Raw genomic sequence first — 22,983 nt, 5'->3', positions numbered from 1 at the left:
TTCCGCGTGCGATCTGACGCGCGACAAGCCGGCCGCATTTTTAATTATGTTCTTCTCTAGCGCGCGCCGTATAACTTGTTAATTCACAATTATGATATTCCTGGGCCGGGCTTTGTAGCCGGCGCCCGGTCGTTCCCGCCATTCGGCGTTTTCTCAGCCCTCAGCCGTCGTAACCCTTCCTATAAATTTCCTGCTTTTAGTGGCCGATTTATAATTACCGCTTTCATACAGCCGAAGTGTAATTTGCTTGTGTAAATTCCACATGCTCGCACGATGTAGTAATATTTCACGAACAATTCCGAAAGGTATACGGTTTACGCGAATGGCCGCATATTTTCCGCTGCCCGCGAAAGATAACGGCTCGTATGAGATTTATAATACTTCCGCACATTATACCTTCGTGCTCCTCTCCTTTTGATTTTGCGGGGAAAAAAAAAAAAAGAAGGAAGAAGAAAAAGAAATTAGCGCGGCGTTTTTAACGGTCCGGCCCCGCTCGGTCGCTCAGAAAAGCGCGGAGATTGTGAAATTTTCTTTTCTTTTTCTTTTTCCCTTTTTCCTTCCTTCCTTCCTTTTTTTTTTTTAATGGCTGCCCTGTGGGGTAACAGACATCAGAATTTATACCGTCGCTGCTAATATTAGCCCCCCACGGAGCAACTTATTCCTACGTTGGAGGGAGCGCGCAGGCGCGTCAGCATTCTCTAAATCTAAATTAAAATCGAAGCATTAATGTCTAAATGAATAACGAAGTAATTGAGACACGTGTGTCATATAGAATTAGCCGGCTTGATAATCTCGGTTTGCACGAAAATGACGCACCGCGCGCAGCGAACTGTAATGCAATTAGATTTTAATAGGACCGTATATTATTCAGAAGCGGCAGTTTCCACGTCGATGAACATTTAGAGGCGATACTTTATGTTTTAATATTCACACGTCATATCAATGTCGAATAAATGCGCGATTGCTGTCCACGGCGCTACAGCTGGATGTATATGGGCTAATGAAAATTGAGGCGGACCTGTTTCTTTCTCGCTTCTATTCTCGCGACGGCTTTTTGCTCCTCCGTTGGCAAGACGCATTACCGTGAATAAGAGAAACCTCTGAAAGGCGGGAATGTATCCGGATTTATGCGGAATCGCGTTACGAAAGGATAATCGTTGCGATAATTACGTGCCGCTAATTCGAGTATTTCGAGTATCATCGAGCCCGCGGAATTCGGCTGCTTGCTCGCGAAGGAACCGCAAGGAATCTGCCAGAAATTACTTCAATGATAAGGAATGTAAGGGACGCGAAGCGGTGAGCGAAAAAGAGCGACGAGTCCTTGTATCGCGGCGAGAAGTGCCGTCGTCCTCGTTTTATCAGCGGGTCATGAGTCATGATCAGTGATAAATACGCTTGGTAAAATCGCCGAAGCGCGACGATCGCGCTACGACACAGCGAGAAAGAGAGGGCTGAAAAGACGGAACCGTTAATCTCCAGCATCCGCGACCGGCAGGACATTCATTAGCGCCGGTTCGCTCTGTCCGTGGGCCCCGAAATTTAATTAATGCAAGAAGCGCTCGCGCTGCGAAAGGCACTACGCGAGAGCACGCCGGGGAAAATCAATTGGCTTCCGGCGTGGCCGGAAGCCGCGAGGGCTACGTGTGTAAGAAACGCCCCGGCACGCGCGCGCGGCATGCGTGCAATCGCATTTTGCGGTTCGCGGCGCCGCGAACGCGATGCGTTTTGCGCGACGCGGCGTTAATCCGCCTCCGCGCGGGGGGGGGGGTGGAGATGCAGCTCGCGGTTAACCCGGTCGGCTGATGTTTCGCGATACTTTGGCGGTGCGCACGGTGGCGCGGTGGCCACGCGACTGTCGAGCAGGTAGGAGAGCTTACAGCTTTTCCAGCGTGGAGCTTCGAGGTTTCGCGGTTTCGGCGGGGATGGAACGTGCGAGGCGCGGCGAGGCGTCGGTGGGGTGGAGGGCCAAGGGACGGAAGCGTCGGCGCCCGACGATACACTCTATACTACCCGACACAACGATGCGTTCGGCTATCCCCAGTGCGTGCCACGCGCCCGACATGATAGCACGCACTTGCCGGCCGCGTCGCGCCGATGGAGGCGGCGTTTTTCGCGAGACCACGCGAATTTCTACGGCGACGCCAATGCGTAATGGTACTTCGATATTGCGTAACGGCACGATATTGACGTACGATGTACAAGTTGGGTCGCGTAAATGCTCGAACAATGAGACAGGCTCAAATGGGAAAATGTTCGATGATTCCTGTCTGATGGCGGAAATCCCCCCCGTTAAGGATCGTGCGCTTTAAGGAAAATACATATTTGGCCGAGGAATCGCGACGTACGTGCGATTGAGAGTGCGCCCTGGATAATAATAATTTACAACACTCGCTGAACTTTCAAGCACTCGTTTGCTGCGAGACGCGTAGTCGCGCTCAGCAGCTCGCTCGTTCGCTCGCGGCGGACTCGCGCGCCTGTGAAAATTCACCGGGACAATTTTAGCAGCTTGGTCACAACACACGCAGAGAGAATAGCACGTTCTCTCCATTCCGTGCCTCTCATTTTGTATTCACGAGCCTAGGCCTAGTCGAGCCGCGCGGAATTGTAGCGAAGGAAAGAAAGCGTACATCAGTCATCATGCGCTCTCTCGCTCGTTAGAGCAAGAAGAATGATGACGAAGAGAGATAGATGTTGATAACTGGTCTAATTTATTATTATTCGGCGCGATCTCTCCTCCGCGCTCTTCACGCTGATATTAGCGTTTCACCCGCTCCACTCGATCATTGTCTCGAAAAACTTGGGTAATTTGGACTTGCTTCTACCCAGTAATCGTCTTAATGATCCTCCAAATGACGTCCAAGCTCGCTTCTACCGCGAGCTGGCATACATTTGCTGTCTCCCTCGAAATTCACTATTATTCATAGTTATTTTCGATTTGTCGCAGTCGCTCCTCAACCCTCCCCCCCTCCCCCGAGGCAACTTCGATCGCAAGTCGCGACTCCGCCCTCGCGACTATTATTTTCGATATTTAATCGGCTTCGATTAATTCCGAGGCGACGTTTAATCCGCATAAACTGCTCCCGGCTGCATTCGATGATACCGTTCGGAAATGGAAGAATCGAAAGTTTTATATGTCGCGAGAGGCTCCCAGCTCGAGACTCGAGGGGCTTTTACGGAATAGGCACGTCCGGCAGTTCGGTAGATGCAATTGCAAGCAATGGCCTGCAAGATGACCCGATAACAATCGCGATCGATAAAGAAAACAGCTTGGCCGACGATAAAGCGTAAACACTGCGTTCCCCTTTGTCAGCGTGTACCACGCGGCTTTGCGAACGTGAAACAAGATAAAGCGGAACAATACTTTCGTCGATTAAATGGATGCACTTAGAGGAAATTAATTTTTCGCGCTGGAAATAATGGCATCGGGTTGCTGATATAATTGACGGCTCTTTTTACGAGATAATAACGGACCGCGACGGAGAGAACGAGGTTGTATTTTTTTGTATGTGTGCGAGTCTCAAGCGTCTTCCACGGCTCGTAGCGTGTGAAAATTACTACAGCAAAATGACGTTTCGTTGTTGACGTTGCTGATTAACGACAGCAGAGCTATACATCGCAGCGGATATAAATCGATCTCTCGCGATGTCTGTCACAAGTCCCTCAGAACAAGTGTCCCCGAAATGAAGAAGGAAAAAGAAAAGATTCGATTCGAAACGCCTGAGTCTCTCAAGTTCGGAATCTGTCCGATTTACCCCGGTTGACATTTCGCCAAACGTGAATTATTACGGTATCTCGACGAGCACGTGAGTAAGTATTTACGGTATTTCTCGCACACACAGGAGCGCGAGACGTCTTTGTTGCCTCGCACGTAGGCCCAGCCTCTCCGTGTTTCGAAAATAGCACGTCGCGCCGCGTTTACAGAAGAAGTGATGTAACACATCACGAAGGGTGGTCGCGATTATAAATATTGCGCCTTAAGTCACGTCGTGTTTAAGGTAACACGCCGGAGACATTATCGGCCGCTTTGCATTACCGTCGTGTCGCCCCGCGCCGAAGATTAAGTCGCTCGTTTTAACCGCCGCCGGTCGTCGAGAGAGCCTCGAATCCGCGGGACGACGTCGTATCGACGACGCTTTCGCGCGTTTCGGCGAGTTTATGCTTACACACACCTGTTTGATTGTCCCGCGATCGCTGTTGCTACAAATTGACACGACGCTTGATAGCACTCGCGCGATTTCAGGCCGGCGCGGTCGCGCCTCGGGCTATAATATCATCGAAAACGTTGATTGCGCTTCACTGATACCGCTGCATTTATTACCATGGTATTTATCAGCGTGCCGTTTCAGCACTGTATTTATCTTGATATTTGCGCCTCGTACCGCGCAGCTAACGAGCGCGATCGCGTATAAATGTTCCGCGCTGACGAATTCCGCGAGTTTCTCCCTTGGGCACCCTGTGCCGACCAGAGATGGGGGATCAATCGGTCGTCCTGCGTGCGTAGCAGACTGACCGGCAAGGTTCGTCCACCGGTGTGGACCGTCTCTCCGCGATACACGATACACGAAATTCGAAATATTCACACGACACAATGATATCACTTTGCGTTGAGGTCGACGTGCCTCCTCATCACGTGTCTGCCGTGTGCGCAACATTTACGCTTAGGTAGGCTGTCATTGTCACCGGTGCTTTCGCGACAGTCGCGTTATTAACAGTCGCGCTTCAGACGCTTAAATCCTCGCACTGGTACCTTCCTTCTCTTTAGGAGCTTCAGGAGCACTCGGATGATCGCTGCATTTACGTCGCATTGTCGCGCGATCGTATCTCCCCGCGTGATCGACAGGACGCCGATAGACGCGTACTCGGTGCACCCGCAGCAGAGGTACGCACTGATCGATCGCGCTTATGACTCCGCACTGTCCCCACTGTATCCCCCCGTCGCGTATCATCCCCATGGATCTTCGATCCCACACGCGGAATAGATGCACAAAAATATCACTCGGATCCACTCCCGGTCGCTAGGGAAAAGCTCGTTGCATTTTTTCTCTCCCTCCCCTCCTCTTACTCGCGCGCTCACGTCGTGCCCAGGGAGGGCGGACATCGTTGCGTGATCTTGGCGAAGCGTTAGACTGAGAAAAGCAGATCGACAGGTCGCCTCAAAACGAGCCCGGCCAAAGGAATGAGACGGACACTTGGTGCGATCGAGAGGGCAAGCGCGAGCATGCGAGGGAGAAAAAGAGAGACAGACAGACTGACAGACTGACTGACTGATTGACTGACTGACTGACAGACAGACAGACAGACAGACAGACAGAGAGAGAGAGAGAGAGAGAGAGAGAGAGAGAGAGAGAGTCCGAGCGCACGGACACACGTGTGTCCGATGAATCCGTGTGTGCTCACAAGGAAGAGAGAGAGAGAGAGAGAGAGGGAGAGGGGGTGCCAAAGAGAAAGAGAGCGAGAGATAGTGAGAGTAAAAGAGAGAGAGAGAGAGAGAGAGAGAGAGAGAGAGTAAAAGAGAGAGAGAGAGAGAGAGAGAGAGAGAGGGAGAGACGTACCCCAAAGGTGTCAGAAGACGCCGGCAGTGTTCCGCGGTATATCTCCCGTTTGTCTCGAGACATCCACGCTCAGTAGGCGAAACGTCGTGTTTGCCACGATGCTGCGAGGCACCCCAGGCAAGCCTCCGAGGGTGGCCTCGAAGGCGGTGGTAGGGCGACTTGCTGTGTTGTGTCGGATGCTACCGGGTAGCGAGTACTTGTTGTTGAGATGCCGGGTACAGCGTGTAGGGGTGGCAAATGCGGGGTGCGCGGTGACAGAGAAAGAGTATAAGAGAAAGAGAGAGTGAGAGAGAGAGAGAGAGAGAGAGAGAGAGAGAGAGAGAAATATATATGTATATGTATATGTATATATATATATATAGATAGATGGATAGATAGAGAGAGAAAGAGGTCGTGAAAAAAAGAGAGGGAGAGAGAAAGGGACGGAATAAGAGAGAGATGGTGCATATACACTGGAGAAAGAGAGAAGGAGGGGATTGGTGTACAAGAGGAGAGAAGTGGGGGGGCGGGAGGGGAAGGAGCCGGGGGGTGGCACCCCCGAGAATGGCCTTGCGCAGCTACGTTGGCTGGCTGGCGGAGAAAGCGCGGGATAAGGCGGTGGTTGCGGCCGCGGGGTGGGTGGATTTGTACGTTGCGGGGGTGCGCGTGAATCTCTAGCGACGGCGGCTGCTGCTGCTGCTGCTGCTGCTGCTGCTGCTGCTGCTGCTGCTGTCGTTGCTGCCGTTGCTGCTGCCGTTGCTGCTGCAGCCCGTTCCAAGCGGTGGCTCATCCACTAAACAGCGGACGCGCGAGAGTACGCGAAACACAACTGGGTCGCGACGTGGCTCCGGAGTCATTCTCGGCGGTATAAGGGGTGGACGTCGCGCGATACGGCTCTGGCGGGGGGAGGGGGGGGGTGCGAAGCGGCGGAGGAAGGGAGAAGACACGCGGGTCGTGTCGCGGAACGCCGATCGGATCTCGTTGGACGTTGCCGCGTTGTACGAGTAGAACGCAGAAGAGATGCCACGGCGCGATACCTCGCCGTGCGACGGAGGGTGGAAATAGGGGGTGGACTACTGGCGAGCTCCGACGAGCGCGTTCACGGACGACGACGACAAGCGCTACGGCGACGAAGGCGACTGGCAACGCGACGCGACGCGGCGCGATTACCGCGATATACCTCGTCGCTCGACACTCCGGCCGAGGAGGCGACAGGAGTGTACACGCGGCGCGGATGCGCGCAACTCTGCGGGCGGGCACGACCGGCTGCGCTGTTTTCCTCCCTGCCGTTAAAACAATAATGCAATATTTAACCATACACACGGGGAGCGCGAGAGAAAGAGCGTAAGCGAGAGAAACCGAGAGAGGGAGGTGATGGTGCCGGGGCGAGAAGGTAGGGAGATAAGGAAAGTAGGGGTGGCCGTAGGGGACGCGCGGGGGGGTACTTCCCCCCCTCCAATAGTACCCGAGGCAAGTTGTAAGCTCGCTCGCTCTCTCTCTCTCTCTCTCTCTCTCTCTCTCTCTCTTGCCTTCTCCAACGATCGTCGCTGCTTCGTGCGCCGTTAGTTGTCTCGGCGCTGCTTCTCTTCGTTTTGTGTCCCCGCGTCTCTCTCCCCTCTCTTTCTCCATCTCTCTCCCTTGCACCAGCTCTTTTTCCACGCTTCCCGACTCATCTCTCTCTCTCTCCCACCTTCTCTCTCTCTCTCTCTCTCTCTCTTTCTTTCTCCCTTCCCACTCTCTCTTCCTCTCTCTCTCTCTCTCTCTCTCTCTCTCTCTCTCTCTCTCTCTCTCTCTCTCTCTCTCTCTCTCTCACTACCTCGCGCGTGGTGCAAGCTTTTAGGGGCATCTCACCCCGCATCCAGCGCTTTTATGTGACGGCGGCAGCAACAGAGAGGGAGAGCGCGGGAGACGATATAGGGGTGGATAACGTGGTGGGGATCGGAGGCGGCGCACGCCTCTCTCGAGAGGGATACGAGAGCCAGCAGCCTGGGGTGGCTGTAGACGCACTCTCCCAGCGATGCAGGTGGGCGAGCGCCGATGGAGAGGATGAGCGGCCGTGCACGCGTACATTCTGTCGCCCGACTCCCTGCCGACGACGGTACCTCTCTCGCGACGGGGAAGGATCGGGTTAGACTTGCATCCGAATACACGGAGCTTCGCGTACGCGCTACAAGCGCTGCGTCCAGACAGACAGGATGGACCTAGCTCCGCGACGATGCTTGCTCGAACAAGTTTCCGATTGCGCATCGATCACGTTTGAATTTCGATCCTGCCTTGTCAATCGTGATTTACGCGTTCTTCAGCGTCAAGGATTTTTTCTTATTTATTCTTCCGCTGCGCTGTCGTTATACGACAGGACGCCGAGGATAATCGTGTTTAAAATTAATTTTGGTCTCTGTATATATTTCTTGAAGAAAAGAATTTTCGATAGAAGGTCCGATGAAAAGGTCGAAAATCAGCGATTATTTGATTATTGAATTTAACGTATCAAATATAGGATTTCGCTTTTCTCCTGCCTCTTTTTTCTTTTCCTCTTTTTTTACTTTTTGGGAGAGTAAGTTTTTCGAATACAAAGGAGGTGGGACAGCGTATATTGCTACTATTTGCTCGAACAAACCGAGATTTACTTTTATGCAAATTTTTATCGAACACGTCACATCTACCGCGGAATTTATTTCTGCTATCGACCTGTATGACGCTATAATTAATATCGCAGCATGTCTAACCAGCGAATATAAACCCTTAACGGTGAGATCGAATGTGGTATCTAAAATTACGATTTCCATCGATTAATCATGGTAGTAGTGCTCCATGATAACGTAACCAAATTCGAGCTTAATTCGATTATATCAAGTGGACACGTCTGATATTATCTGTCAATGATTACCCGTTGGCCATAGGCAACAAATACTGATTTATGTCATTCAATGGCACTCAATATACCGATACCAGAAACAGATTATGCCATTTGATCGAGCCAGCCAAATCTCATCTCATGCGGTCAAGAGTTCAAAAGGTGAATCATCAAACATGAGGGTATTATTTGGTCGTGCAGATTTGGTGTCACACAGCCGCACAGCAGTCGATTATAAACTTGGGTATACATATTCTACGATAAATCTATAATTGTAAAACATATTTAACAAATAACGAGACGTTGAGGCGCGATGTGAATTGAGACGGGAAATTGCTTTTTCACCATGCGTCCGATCAGTACGTTTAATCACATCAATTAAATACATTACGTTAAATTGCCCAAGTCCAGCAACTGCTGACTCAATTAATAAGATCAGAGAATAACTGAAATTAGATTTACGCGTGCGTGTTAATGAGAAGAATTTGCTCTTCGCTCGAGATCCCTGCGTTAACACACTCGGAGGCTTCATCGTAAAATACACGACGATGCCACGCCGATACCGTGCACGCGACAGCTCGAAGCGCATGTCGATCACTTCACATTACATTCTAAAGAATGTCGTAAACAAGCGGATCGATCGTGCCGAGGAGCGACCGGTCGGAAAACAGGTGGAATCACGTCCAGCGGCGTTACGTTAATTAATAGCAGCGATCCGAGCGATCGTCACAAGTTAAACGGCCAGGTCATAAGTTACACGGCGAGATCGAAGTTTTTGACACGAAGGCGTCTCGTAAAACGGGGCTCCGAGCCGCGCCATAAATTCGCAGCATAATTCCAAGAATAATCGTTAGGAGCAGATGTTGCTAACAATAATCTAGGTAGGTGTCTCGGCGCGCGTCCACCGCCGAGGCATTCCAGCAGCAATCCATTGATATACGTCGTGTGACGTCACGGCGCGCCACGGCGATACGGCGGTGCGGAAATATAAAACTGTGTCGAGTTAGACAACGCGCGTGAATCGCGCGGCCGAGCCGATGATCGAAGTCGTATACGAGAGAGGCGACGAATCGATAGCAGAAGAGAATATCTACGAGCCGTCGCCTCGCCTAGCGCCTCGCGAGCGCGCTTCGTAATTATCATTTGCATACGATTCCTTGGCCGTGTCGTAATTAATGCATGAGTCGAGGGGATCCTCAGTATGTTAATGGGCCTTACGATTCTTTATCGCGCTCTCGCCTTGCGCTCGCGTGTCGCGCCGGAGACGGAGAGAGAGAGAGAGAGAGAGAGAGAGAGAGAGACTTTCTCAGGCTGCTCGAGGTAACGGCACTCTGTGACGGAACACAATCGAGAGTGCGTCGGCTTACAGAGGAGAGATGGAACGTAAAGCTGGAACGCAGAACGCCGGCTGCCGGCTGCCGGCGGCGGCGGCGCTGCCTGCGCAAACTTGTCCGTCACGTTCGAGTTTATAAAACCGATGTTAATTGGGAGTGAATGCAGCAACGATTCTCGTTCGGGTCCCAGCGCGAGGGTCACGAGTGCGCGTCCACAGCCACTCGCTAATCACCGGCGATATTAAAGTCTTCCCCCTTCCCCCCCCCCCACCGCCGAAGCGGTCTTACATTCCTCGGTAATAATTCGAAACGCCGGTCGCGCCGGATGCAGGCAGGTAGCTCAAGCAGCAAAATTAAATAAGAGTCACGCCTGCATTCTGCGAGGCATTTCCCCCCTCGTCGTTACCAGCAGATACGAGGTTGGCCCGTACGCAAGGTAGGTAGACTCGGAAAGGGTCATCCCAGGGCCCAGCCGCTATCCGGGGAGGACTATCGAGAAGGGTAGGAGCGGTATGGGGGTAGCTTCGTAGTCCAGATAGCCGGTACACTTAGCCGCGTGTATAGCCGTTCTCTCTCTCTCGAGGACACAGTAGGGGCGCCGCTGGAGGGGGCAAGAAGCGGGGTCGGTGGGGGTTGGGTGGCGAGCCGTGGGGGTGGCTACCACCCTTTGCAACCCCCCACCAGCGCAGGAGTCGCGTCGCCGACGCTCGGCCAATAAGGAGGCCCGCCGACACAGAGACAATTCAAATGCTGCGCCAATAACAAACGTCTTTTGTTGTTACACGGCAAACTTTCTTTTCGTCTGGTGCTGCTGTTTGTGCCGTTCCCGGGATGCCCAACCCTGTGGGTGCCCTCCGCCACCCCCTGGCCGCAGCCTCCACCTCCGACCGCCCCTTACCGGCGATTCTGTCCGAGGCATATTTTTCTTTTTACTTTTTCTCTCTTCTCTTCCTTTCTGCCTCCTCTCTCTCTCTCTCTCTCTCCCTCTCTCTCTCTCTCTCTCTCTCTCTCTCTCTCTCTCTCCCCCTTTCTCTCTCCTCTTTCTCCGCTCTCTCTCTCTCTCTCTCTCTCTCTCTCTCTCTCTCTCTCTGTCCCCCCGAGCTCTCCCTCTCGCCAACCCAACGGAGCGTCAACATATTAAAACGGGGGGTGGCAGTAGGCGGTAGCGGCGACGAGGAGGATCTGCGCAATGCTGACACTGCCTTTCCGCGTTTGTCTGGGCCGCTGCCTTTTGGCGCTTCCGTCTTTTTCTCGTCTTCTACGTCGTCGGCCTGCGTCTCGACGGCCTGCCTGCCTGCTGCTGGTCAAACCCGCGAACATCCACTCCATTCGTCGTCCTCTTGCCTTTGTGCTGCACTGTCTTGTCGCTAATTCGGGCATCAAGAGTCATGTTTTAATAAAGCTCTCGCCCACGACGTGTTGCTTCGTACTTGGCATGTTCACCTCTTCGAAGCGAGACCTGACGCGGCGCACCGTTGCGAGACCTGCGCGAAGCATCGATTATTTTTTTCGGGAGTTTGTTCTTTTCTTTTCTTTCCTTTCCTTCTTTTTCTCACGACGATATTCTCGTAACGCAACTCACTTGCGTTATGCATTTAAATGCGTATGCATTTAAATAGGAACGTAAAAAAAGTTTACGTAATTCTGCTGACAAACGAGCTGCCGAACGAGAGCGAGAGTTCGCATGTGACGCGCGCTGCGAGGTAGCGAGGTAACGTGCTTGATCTTGCTTCTTGTTTCTACGTGAACACGTGAATATCTGGGAGTCACGTGGCGTCGGATTAAATGCTGATAAAACTTCGCCAATCGAGCCCGCTTAATGTCTCGTCCTAACAGAAAGGAACGTCCCCAGACCATCACGTCGGTGGGGCTGCCGAGGCGAGATGGAGCTGCGACGGAACGAAAGGATAAATATTCATTGACGTCTTCATCAAGACTTTTATGACTCGGCGGGGAGGATGGGGCGACGAGGGCTACGAGACTTGCATCGCCTTCGGTCGATACGCCGTGTAATTTGTAGAGAGATTGTCGAGTGTGCAGCTCGCAGAAATAATAAAACGAAGGGAGTATCCGGTGTTGCGCTTAAAAGAGAAAAGGAATATGAGCCGTGTTGCCTAATATTCGAGGACTGTCGAGTTAGAAACGAAGATGCGTCGAATTGTAGCCTGTGTCTGGCTAGATCGGAGAAACGAGTCTACCTTACCCGCGGCGAGGAAGATCGATGAGGTCAATCGTGCACGGTAATTTCAGATACAGATATTCATTTCGGAATAAGATTTGTGCAATTTAATATGTGCGATAAAGTGTCGTGTAAGAATAGCCGAACTCCGACTAGTATAAGATGTCTATTTGACATACTTAACGTTCGACGCGACATAATCCGCTGAAATCTTGATGAATCAAGATGAACGCAGGGATGAATAAGGATGTGAGCCCGATGAATTATTAGTGAAATAGAGAGAATAGTCTTTTCCCCGGTTCTCCGGGCGAGCGTTTTTTTTTCCTCAGGAATGTACAGGAAACGCGGGGGGTGATGAAAAATTCGCGTTTCCTTTCAATTTCGCTTCGACCGCGCTCAATTATACAATGTGCAATCTCTTATTCGGCATACCGACTCAAGTTCCGCGCTCCCGATCGGGGGCTCGGAAAAGCTCATTAGACGACTATGCAAGTCGATGCGGAGCCGGAGAGATGCGAGAGATCGAGGCCGGAGGAGATGTCGAGGCAAATTAACCGCGCGGATATCGCAGCCGGATGTGCCAAAATTCCCGGCAAGTGACGGTGTCGCTCGTGGGGACGGAAGGAAAAAGGGATCCGTCGAAAGGCCGCTCCTTCGCGGCGCGGAGAGAGCGCGAGGGTGGGCGGCAAAATTGAAATTTCTTCGCTCGAGCGACGACGCAGCAACTCATAAAAAGTTTAAACGTTTCACTCTGGCTGCTGCTGCTGCTGCTGCTACTGCTGCTGTTGCTCTGCCCGAGAGTCTCGCCTTTTTTCCCAATATAAACTCTCTCTCTTCCCTCTCGTCGCTTGTCGATTGACTACCCGCGCCTTTCTCCACTCACCCCGATACGGCGCGCGGGGTGGCTCGCCCCTCCGCGGAGATGCTTACGGCTGGCAACTTTTACCCCGAGAAATTAGGGGCTTACTGTGCTCCTCTCCGCGTCGTGCCACCCCTCGCTATCGTAAAGCTCACACGCGCGCGTGTGTGTGTGGGGCTCCCGCGAGGCGTCCGCGGCGCGATTGTTTTTCTTTAGTAAAGCGAGCCGACCGGCCGGCCGATTCGCGCGCTTTTCCTTCTCGTCGTTCGGATCGACGCGCGACTCTCGCGACCGCATCGATAATCTCTCTCTCTCTCTCTCTCTCTCTCTCTCTCTCTGCGACACTTCGTGTCGTCGTGCCTCACGTCGCATATCCGCATGAATTTCGGACGGAGATGCAATTTCTACTCGTGTTCTACTCAACTCAAGCCTCGAACTTCTCGGGGGTCGTTTCTTCCCTTTTTCCTTTCGCTCGGCTCCGTCATTATCTTAGGCCGGAGAAAATAATCCCGCGGAGGATTTTGCGGCGCACGTTCACAGTTTGCTGTGTGCTCAGTTACGAAGCGCCGCAGCCGACGAGCCGACGAGGGCTGCTGACTCTCCTGTTTACCGATATGCTGATGTAATTATTATATTGCCTTCCATCTTCCGACCCGGCTTCTTATTATTTGCGGTGTTAATACCGCGTGTATTCATTAGTCGAGGATCGAGCAGCCTGTCCGCCCGAGCGTACACCGCCGAACTCTGATCGCCGTGCTAGTCTCAGACATTTCTGTATAATGGCTCTGCATACACACGCACACACGCTCGCGCACGTCGGGATAGATTTACGGATAAATATTTCATCTGCGTTTAATCCAGATTTCCAATAGTCTGATCGTAGATTCGCTCGTGCGCCGCTCTTCGAGCTATGGAACCTTGCACGTTTCTGCGTATGTTATACGCGTTTTGCTATCGTTTGTACAAGAAACGGCTAACGCGATTGAAAAAGAAAGAGAGAGAGAGAGAGAGAGAGAGAGAGAGAAAAAAGAAGAATTATTAGCCGTAAAATCCACAATTCCGTTTCCATAATGGCTCACGTCGGCCTTCATCTTCCATTTCTGGATCGTTCGGAGACCGAAATAGTTTCTCGATGCTCCGTTCAAACAATACATATTCACATGGATAATTCGATCCCGTGTGGACGCGAATGCGTGGACGCTCGGCGAGGGGTTGATGCAAAGGGCCGAGCACAGAGCGGGGTTGGGGCAGAGGCGGGGGCAGGAGAGGGGGAGGAGAGGAGTGTACTTTACGACTCGTTCCATTATGAAGGCGGGATCTGACGACCGTTGATGAAAATAAAAACGGGCAAGCGGAAAAATGTTGCTGCAAAGAGCGGCAAATATTGTTGCGCCGTCGCGGCCGGAGACAGCGCGCGGTGGCGGATGCGCGGGCGAAATTAATAATTGCGTCGCTGGTCCTTCGGCTGGCGGTAAATGTTGACGTTACCGCTACGGCGAACGTTGCGATCCGGCGGACGCAGCAGCAGCAGCGTGCATCTACGATGAGCAGCGATCCGGCCCTCGTGCGTATAATATATCTATATATCTACGAGCTTTGGTAATTAATTGTATCAGTCGCGCGTCTCCGGTTTCAACGAGCGCTTCTGTCCCGGGTATACGATTAAAATTCGTTCGTGACTCAATTTATTAAATGTGATTTGAGGTTCAGTCGCGTTCCGTGTCGACATCTGTCGATGTGCCTCTGTGTGTGTGTGTGTGTGTGTGTATCTCTGTACGAAATAAGAAATAAAATAAAAAAATAAAAGAAATAAAATACATCCGCACAGATTCATCCATTCATTAGGAGGAGGTTTCTCTCCGTGCGCGTGCGTTCTCTTTTTAATCACACGCACGAGAATCATACGGGCGATTAAGAAGAACGTATCGTACAATCGCATGTTTAAACAATTATTTGCCGCAGCGCACCGTCGAGGTATTTCATTCGCAATTAACAAGCTTCTCGCGCGAAACGAAAGTTCATTCAAACACGCCCCTTCATTTCTCACGAGTCCTGGAGACATTCCAAAGTTGTTGATCGATCGGAGGAATCGTCGATTATTACTCGACGTGGCCACCTACCGATGCTCGCTTAATTGACGAAAATTGACGAATTCGAGTGCTCTTGCAACGGGAAGTCCGCTTCTTCGGCCGGATCTATGGGAATCTTCGACGAAATGGCAATGACGGGGGTGAAGCCCGGTTGCTTATGGGTCGCGTGGGTGTCAGAGTCGATATCTTGCCGGCTCTGTGTCACAGGAGGGACGACGCTGCTGCGGCGGCGGCAGGGCGAGGGACGGGTAAGAGAGAATCGACGGAGGGGGTGGCGGGTGGGCCGGAGTTGCCGGGGGTAGGTGCGGCTGCTAGCGCTGGAGGACGGGTACGAGCGAGGGGGCATGATTAGCATTACACTCTGAGCCTCGATGATCAATAGTGGAAACGTCTCTCCCTTCATTCTCATTCTCTCGCTGTGTTAGCCTTATCTCTCTACCCCCTCGCACCCTCTTGCCCTCTCCCGCCATCGGATATGCGCGAATCTCCCACCCCCTTCCCCGAAGCTTTCTGTCGCCCTCCTCCCTCCTCCCCCGCATTCTCGCTACCTATTTCTCTGCCACTCTCTGTGCCACTACCTCGCGCGCTCTCCTCCCGCTCTCTCTCCCTCCTCCCTCCCTCCCTCCCCTCCCCCCCCCCTCTCTCTCTCTCTCTCTCTTTTTGCGAGATCTCTCTCTGTTTCTCTTTACGCAAATGCCCGAAATGACGGCCGCTGCCTTCAGCTATGCGCTGACTACCTCGACGGATCAGCGACGAGGTAGTCACGCAGCGAGAGATCGCTGTTATTATTTGAGATTAGAGCGATTCGGATCGCTTTAGCCTGGTCGCTTTTCGTCCGCGCTTGGTTTCCGTCAAATTGCTTCGGAATAGCGCAAGGTCCCTTCGGCTGACGCTGCTCGCGGGGGCTCGTCGCTTCGGACCCGGGATATTTTATTCCGCGCGCGCGCGACGGTAACGATGTTTAGCCCGGAGCGGTATCGCGTTCGCGGAGCGCAATAATCGAATGTCGCGCAATCGTATCCCGCGGAAGCCGACGCGGCATCAGCGGCCATCACGGGACGTCCTTCTCGGCTTCTCGTCTTCGAAGCGTGGAAACACAGAGCTCGCAAACCCCAAACGCGCCATTCCCGGCAGTGCGGGCATAATCCTCCGGCGCGGATCGTCTCGCGCCGGAACCTGCCCCCATTCCAGCACTCGACATTACCCGAAACGAGAAACGCCTGCAGCCTCCTCACACTTATTTCCGAGCGCGAAAAAAGTGCCGAATCAGCCGGATGATGCGTGGTGTATCTATACGTACGTACGTACATAAAGGACCGAGATTTCCTCTCCCGGCGTCTCGAGTCTATACCGGAGGTTACACACCTTCCTCGGGCCCGTCCCCGCGCCGCCGCGCCCCCAAGACGACCCGGGGATGTTTTATTTGACGGTGTCAGCAAGCGGGAGATATTAACCGAACAGCTCTCGCCTGCTGGAATTATGTGGGCGGATGGGTGGCGCGAGATTCGACTTCCATGGAATTTCCGGAGAACGCGGTATTGTAGCGAAAGAGAGCGACGGAGACGGAGCACGGGAGGGGGCGGCGAGGGCGCGTCGGGGTTGAGGGTGGAAGGAGAGGACGGACGACGGGTCACACAGGGAATCTACCAGGCGAACTTCACCATTCCGGATATACCATAGTACCCCGGAGACACTGGCCGTGCCTAACTGCAGACTCACCCCCCTCACCCCCCCCCCGGTCGTTACATCGTCTGGGTATCTGCATCTGCATCGGGAGCATATCGTGCTCGCCGGTAACTCACGCTTGTCCTTGTCTGTCCTTGTCGGCTGTGTCGCGCGGACTCGGTGCTGATCAATGAAACACCGGCGGAATCGAGCAAGTTTTTACGAGATCCGCGCGCGAGGAAAGGCCGCATCTCATCCGGGGAGAGGCTCTGGAGATTTTGAGGGCTGCATTTCGACCTTAAACATTTGACGGCCGCGTTCGAGCGCTCGACGTGCTGGCTCCGATGGCGAGATTTCTTCGTCCTTGTACGAACCTCGCGTACGTAACATCGTCTGATTTTGGCGGATATGTCGGAAGGCCGCGCGTTTTTAGCGACGAACGCTCAAAATACGGACCTTGAGGCACCGGAGAACAAATGAGGCGAGCGTATGCGTAAGCATGCTCTCGTATCGCGATGTGGTTCGTTATCGCGTTACCTCATGAACGCCGTTTCTCTCTCTCTCTCTCTCTCTCTCTCTCTGTCTCTCTCGCGCGCGCGCGCGCGACGTGAGAGAGTCAAGTACGTGGAATTGACTTTTCCGTGTTGCGGAGGATCGTCATCATAAATTCGTCGTGCGCGACTGTAATTTAACGTAATCAAGCGCGAGACTCTTGGCTCTGACGATCGAGAAGCCGTGGATGAAAGTCGTCCTTGCGAGACAAGAAGATACGAGTATCCTGTATCGCGCGGATTTTCTTTCAACATAAATTGTCACTTGTGCAACGCCGTCTCACGCTCGTCACCAAGTAATTGGAGAACGTAAATTTTTTCGAATTCCGGTAAACTTCTCCGGTGTCCTTCTGGCTGACTGCTTCGAATAAGTCTGAGAAAAGTAGCGCTTTTTGGAACCGGTTCCGAGCCCCTAAAACTTTCGTAGATGTGACACCGCTGGTAATAAAAAGTCGCGCAGATAAGAACCGCTTCTCCTTCTCCATGGATAATAAATAAAAGAGCGTGAGGCGACGCTCTCGCGCTCTCGTGCATGTGTTTGCGACTTAAGATATTAACCAGAAATAACGCATACTCTCGTGTATTATACATCGTACGCACTATCGTGCGATAGATATACGGGAACGTAGAGAGAGAGATAGAGAGATAGAGAGAGAGAGAGAGAGAGAGAGAGAGAGAGAGAGAGAGAGAGAGAGAGAGAGAAGCTCGCATAGCTCGCAGGACAATTTATGGCTTAAAAACATGCCGCGAAAAAGTCCGCTTTTATGCGGAAAATAGGAACCAGCCTTGTGTCAAAAACACGTAATTGCCAGCGGTAATTATGACAAAGCGATGATAAAGCGACCGTCGTTGCAGAAGTATCGGAATCCTCTTCGCCATCATCCATCGCGTACTTCCACTGCCTCTCTCCCCCTCCCTATTTCCTCTCTTTGACAATTTCTTTCATCGGATCTCCTTTCGGTTCATTTGACGGGACGACCTTTTTTCGCGCGCCCGCCGCACAAAGTGTCGATCCGTCGTTGTCTTAATGGGTGGCAGACCACTCGTCCTTATTGCAGACTTAATTACTACCTGACGCCAGAAAGTTATAATGGCCAACAAGGAGTACTCGAGGGCCCTGGAAGCTTTCAGCCAGACGGACAAATCACTGTCGAAATAAAATTTCTTACTCCCGGGCGATATTTTCAAGTGAGATGCTGCCCGATCCATCATTCCAACTTTTTAGCAGTCATATAACGGGCAAGAATTATGGCCTCGCTCCGATGAAATTTCAGCTAGGGCTAAATCCAAATCGCGCGTAATGATCGCAGTAACGAACATTTAATCCGCTCAATTCGCCAACGCGAACACAAACGCGATATCCCCAGTCGAATCGAAAACGCATGCAAACGCATGTCGTGACGATTTTCGCCACGTTCCTCTCTCTCTCTCTCTCTCTCTCTCTCTCTCCAAGATACAAACTCGCAATTAAAGTCCCCCGTCGCTTAGGTTAGGTTAGAGATGCCGATTGGCCGCGCGATTGCGGCCAACGAGCGCCGTAGTGCGAAAGAAAACTACCGCTCGCCGCGAGGAAAATTCTCTCATCGAGACGATACGATCCACAAGAGTGATAACATAACGTGGAACGGCGACGAGAAGCAGCAGCCGCCGCGCGCGCGCGCGCGCGCGTTCGCGGGGAATGGGCGGAGGGATCGAAAATCGGTCGCGAGCGGCGAGGAGGTAGTCCTGGAAACGGCGAGCCTAAACAATATCTTGCGGCAATGTAAGGAGCGTCTATTGGGCCATTACCGACGGTCGCTGACCATTTTGGCCATTTGGCTTGGACACTGCTACGTCAGCGGTCTCTCGATTCTCCCGCCCGCTTTCTCCGCCTATTTCCCCTTTCTTCCCCAACGGAGTCGACGGACTCGGCTCACTTCCGCTCCCCTCTGACCCTGCCGTGCCCGACGGGCTGCCTTGGCCGGGCGGAGAGTCCGTGTATCGTTCTCGCGCTCTCGCGACGATCGGAACGTAATCAGGGAGAAAAGCGGCGGCCGTGACGTCGCGAGACGACGGTGTAACTTTCGAGAGGCTCAATTCACTTCGCCTCGGCGCGCCTTTCTCGTCGCGGCGGCTGTATCTCACCCTCCCGTGGGCACGAATGCATAAAAATTGCGTGCACTCTCGGCGGCAAGGCGCCCGAAGAATGCTCTTTCAGTTTCAATCCGCGCTCCTAGTTCTCTTCATTTTCATCCGCCCGCCCGCCCCCTCCCGCCCACCCTCCCCCCTCTCGCCGCTCCGCGCCGCGCCGCGCCCCATAAATTCGATAACGCGCGAATGCTGAACGTCCACGGCTTTTACGCCGTCCGCAGCGTCTGCGGCGTCTGCGAATCGATAGATCGCGCGATTCATTTCCAAGGCGGTGGGAGAGAGCGCGCACGGCGGCAACGACATTCGGAAGAATGGCAGACCGAGAAAGCAGGCGAAATCGATCGCGGCCTTTCAATGTCTCGGCTTTATCGCCGCTCGTATATCATCGCGCCTATATCACGGCCGTGGGATCTCGAAACTTTGCGTTTTTTCCTCTTCGTCGGCGGGCCGCGTGGTAGATACGCGTGAGACCCTCGGGCTTGCGGAATCGCGAACTCTCGATCCGCAAAACACATGCCACGGCGGGGTGGCGGCTGGAATAAAACGCAATTTCCGCTGACGTCACACACACACACACACACACACACACACACACACACACACGTAGGTACGCGGAATCGCTAATACGATGTTTATCTGCAACGTAAGTCTCTTCTCCTACGTCGAAAAGAGGGTTAATTGCTTGATGTTTAACAATTCTCGATAACGACGCGTCAGCTGGACTTCAACATCTCCGGCGATTCGCAGCCGCATCGTGGAACGCGATGACGCGATCTCGACGGCTAATTAGGGTGCAAAAGTTGCGCAAACGCGCACAGTTCGCCGACGAATAACGACACTGTCGTCGCGTTATCCCCGCAAAGTGTCACTCGCGTGCGACACGACTCGACTTGGCTCTTAACAATAATGTTTCAATGAACGTTACGACGCTGGGGCGGACGGGCGGCGGGAGAAGGCGGAGAGGTACAAGCGAATAAAATTATCGCGTATCCTAAACGATTCTCATGTTCTTCCGACACCGCCGCTCTGTCCTTTGTAAGAGGGAATTCAAATTTTCCAGAACCGCCAGAACAACCACCAGAATTGTCGAACCGGCTGAACCGCTCGCTTTACCATCGACTGCGAGGGAGCATTGAAATTCGATGCATGGCGAACAGCGGCGTTTACCTTCCCGTATAAAACAAGAATCGCGCAATTCCCGGCGGAAGCGCGTATTATCAGCGTCTCGAATAAAATCCAAAGACAAACGCTCGCGCACACCAACACACGCGCGGCCCTCCCCTTTCCTCACACCCTCTCCCCGCAAACACACACACACGCACACACACACCAGGTGTACGCAAGAGAACGCTCGTTTTCTCCTCACCCCGAAGGTGCCACCCTCCGCCGCCCTTCAGTCTCCCGCTCCCGTTTCTGCTTCAGATCCAATTCTCGGTCGCTTCTCTTCATCACACCCCCACCCCCGCCCACGCCACTCACCCCTCGCGCCCGCCTTCTCTCTTCCTCCTGCTCGTTCCGCACTCTTCAGCGGGTGAAACATTGCGCGAAATAACGTTAAATATTTACTTACGGGACGATTGTTCCCGTCGCTACGACGGGATAAACATCATTATGTAATGTATATAAAGCTGCGCGAAAACGGAGATAGGAGCGCGAGAATATGCGGGCGGATGGACGGCCGCTCGGGGGCGGGGGGTGACAGCGAATAAACTTTTGTGCACTTTCGCGTAGGATTGACTGTACGCGAGCAAGATGCTGTGGGATCCATCCATCCATCCGACCTGTCCGTGTCCACATCCTTCATCCGCGTGGCCATCCGTCCGCACGGTGTACGCCGATTGGTCCGTGGGATTATGGAATCTCCAGCATCGCCAGCGTCTTGGCGCTCGTCGATATTTCTTACAATTTGCCGACCATCCCTGCGCGCATCCTCGACAGCTCATGTGCAACGTATAATTCTTTCTTTCTCATACCACAAGAGAAACGTGTCTTCTCCTCTTCGAAGCGTCCGAAGCGCGTCGACCTTTTGATCGATTCGCGTGAAATCTCCCGAAACGTTGTTTCTCCGTGACTTCCACATCACCGACTCGCAGGAGAATCGCGCCGTTCATCGCGCAGCTCGTATCACATCCGCCAAACAGAGGCCGGAGAGGATCTCCACGGGAAACGCGAGACGAGATACTTGTTCGTCATGAAGCATTAACCGGGCCGCCGGTGACCCTCGCTTGCGTTCCTGCATCGCGAAATGCGAACTGAATATGGCTGGCTAACCAGTTCGCTGGGGGAGTTGACGTTGTTCCGCAAAGTCCCTTGGGGTAAGCGAGGGGTCGTCGCGCGTAGTCGTTGAAGGCGACGCGATCGCCACTATCCCTTCGAGAAGCTCGTTAATTATTCGTCAGCTTTCGTCTAGCGTCATACTCGAGCTGGAGCAGAAGGAGCCGGGCGTTCGTTGCATGCGGCGTGTTTACGTGCGTCTCAAAGAGTCAGGCGACGGCGAGGGATGGACTTTTCAAACCACCTCGTGACTCGGTCACGATTGAAAAGAAAGCGTCGCGCGCTCATTCTCTCTCTCTCTCTCTCTCTCTCTCTCTCTCGCTCTCTCTCTCTCTCTCTCTCTCTCTCTCTGCTTCACACGCATGCACGCAATCGTTCGATTTTTCCGCGCAACGTCGTCTCTTTCCTCCCACGACTAATCTTTTCCCCCAGACTAATCACAGTCGACTCTTCCGGCGATTTTTGCCGGCGACACGTCAATGCCCTCGCTTTCCCGAAGAGTGCGTCGGTATCGATAGCGGGATCTCTGCGGTCATCACGTGTGTCTGCAAATGTCTCACGTGCTTTATACGAGACATCGAATATTTATGCTCGAAATATTAATATATCGGCAAGCGCGCGCGACACGCTTTCCAGATAATCCCGCGAATAATGTGTAATATTTATCGGATTATCGAAAGAACTATCCGTCCCTAGACATTGATTCTCATTAATGTGGATGATAGCGCGCTTTAAATAATCCGATCTGCCTGAGCTAAGCCGAAAAACGGGATATCATTTTCGACGATCGCGCGTATCGCCTCGAACGGCCGCGCCGGCGGGGGGTTGCATTATCGTCGAAATAAACAGCTCACCGAGGGAACCGCCCGGCGAGAGATTATTTCCCCGTCGGATATCCAAACGTGGCAGGTATCTTTGTGCCGTGGCGGTCAAGAGTACAAACGGACCGTACCGATAAGTGGCTCTATCAATCCATTCGGTCAGATAAGGATTTCGCCATTGATCGTCGTTTCCCATATCGGACCTCCTCCCTCCTCCGCTGCTCCACCCCGTCATCCTCTCTTCCACCCCCCCCCTCCTCCCGTACCTCCGTGACATTCGCTCCGCTGGGATTAATGGGCAACTATCAACACCCTGGACGACCATCAATCACGATTCCCGAAACACAGCGACCCGCTAATAGGCGATTTTGTATTTCCACCGGGCTTTTCTGCCGAAAATTGTCCCCGTGCGTCGTCCGGTTTGTGTATTGTTTTTCTCGTGGCGCGAAACGCGCGGGAACGCGCTCATTTTTTTCGCCGCGGCTCGCTCATCATGCGCTAAAAAAAAAAAAAAAAAAATAAAAAAAATAAAAAAGCGATGCGACCCGTCGGACGAGGTTCGGAGAAACGATTCGGCGATTAACACGATTTCGCACACTCGGCATGATTTCACGACGCGGCCGTTGAATCATGGCGCGCCGTGGAACGAAGAATACCACTCCGCCGGGGTGAAGGTGGATACTCGGGCGAACGAG

At 53.0% G+C, this 22,983-nt stretch overlaps 1 protein-coding gene across 18 annotated transcripts in view; it reads right to left on the bottom strand.

Annotated features, from left to right (window-relative positions):
* The window catches only part of FoxP (forkhead box transcription factor P), a 284,858-nt gene that overhangs the window by 50,008 nt on the left and 211,867 nt on the right, over nt 1–22,983 (bottom strand). The window contains exon 1 of one of the 18 annotated variants that reach the window (XM_025307964.1): nt 5,553–5,827. The exons of the other annotated variants lie outside the window; for them this stretch is intronic. Coding sequence (XP_025163749.1) covers nt 5,553–5,615 — 63 coding nt within the window. The 5' untranslated portion in view covers nt 5,616–5,827. Of the gene's footprint in view, nt 1–5,552; nt 5,828–22,983 lie in introns of those variants that run through there. 18 annotated transcript variants of the gene reach the window in all.

The sequence above is a fragment of the Harpegnathos saltator genome, unplaced genomic scaffold (assembly GCF_003227715.2).
Source record: "Harpegnathos saltator strain DR-91 unplaced genomic scaffold, Hsal_v8.6 scaffold132, whole genome shotgun sequence".
In the NCBI taxonomy this organism is placed as follows: Eukaryota; Metazoa; Arthropoda; class Insecta; order Hymenoptera; family Formicidae; genus Harpegnathos; species Harpegnathos saltator.
Note: the sequence above shows the minus strand (reverse complement) of the source record. Positions and strands in the feature narration are given on the sequence as shown.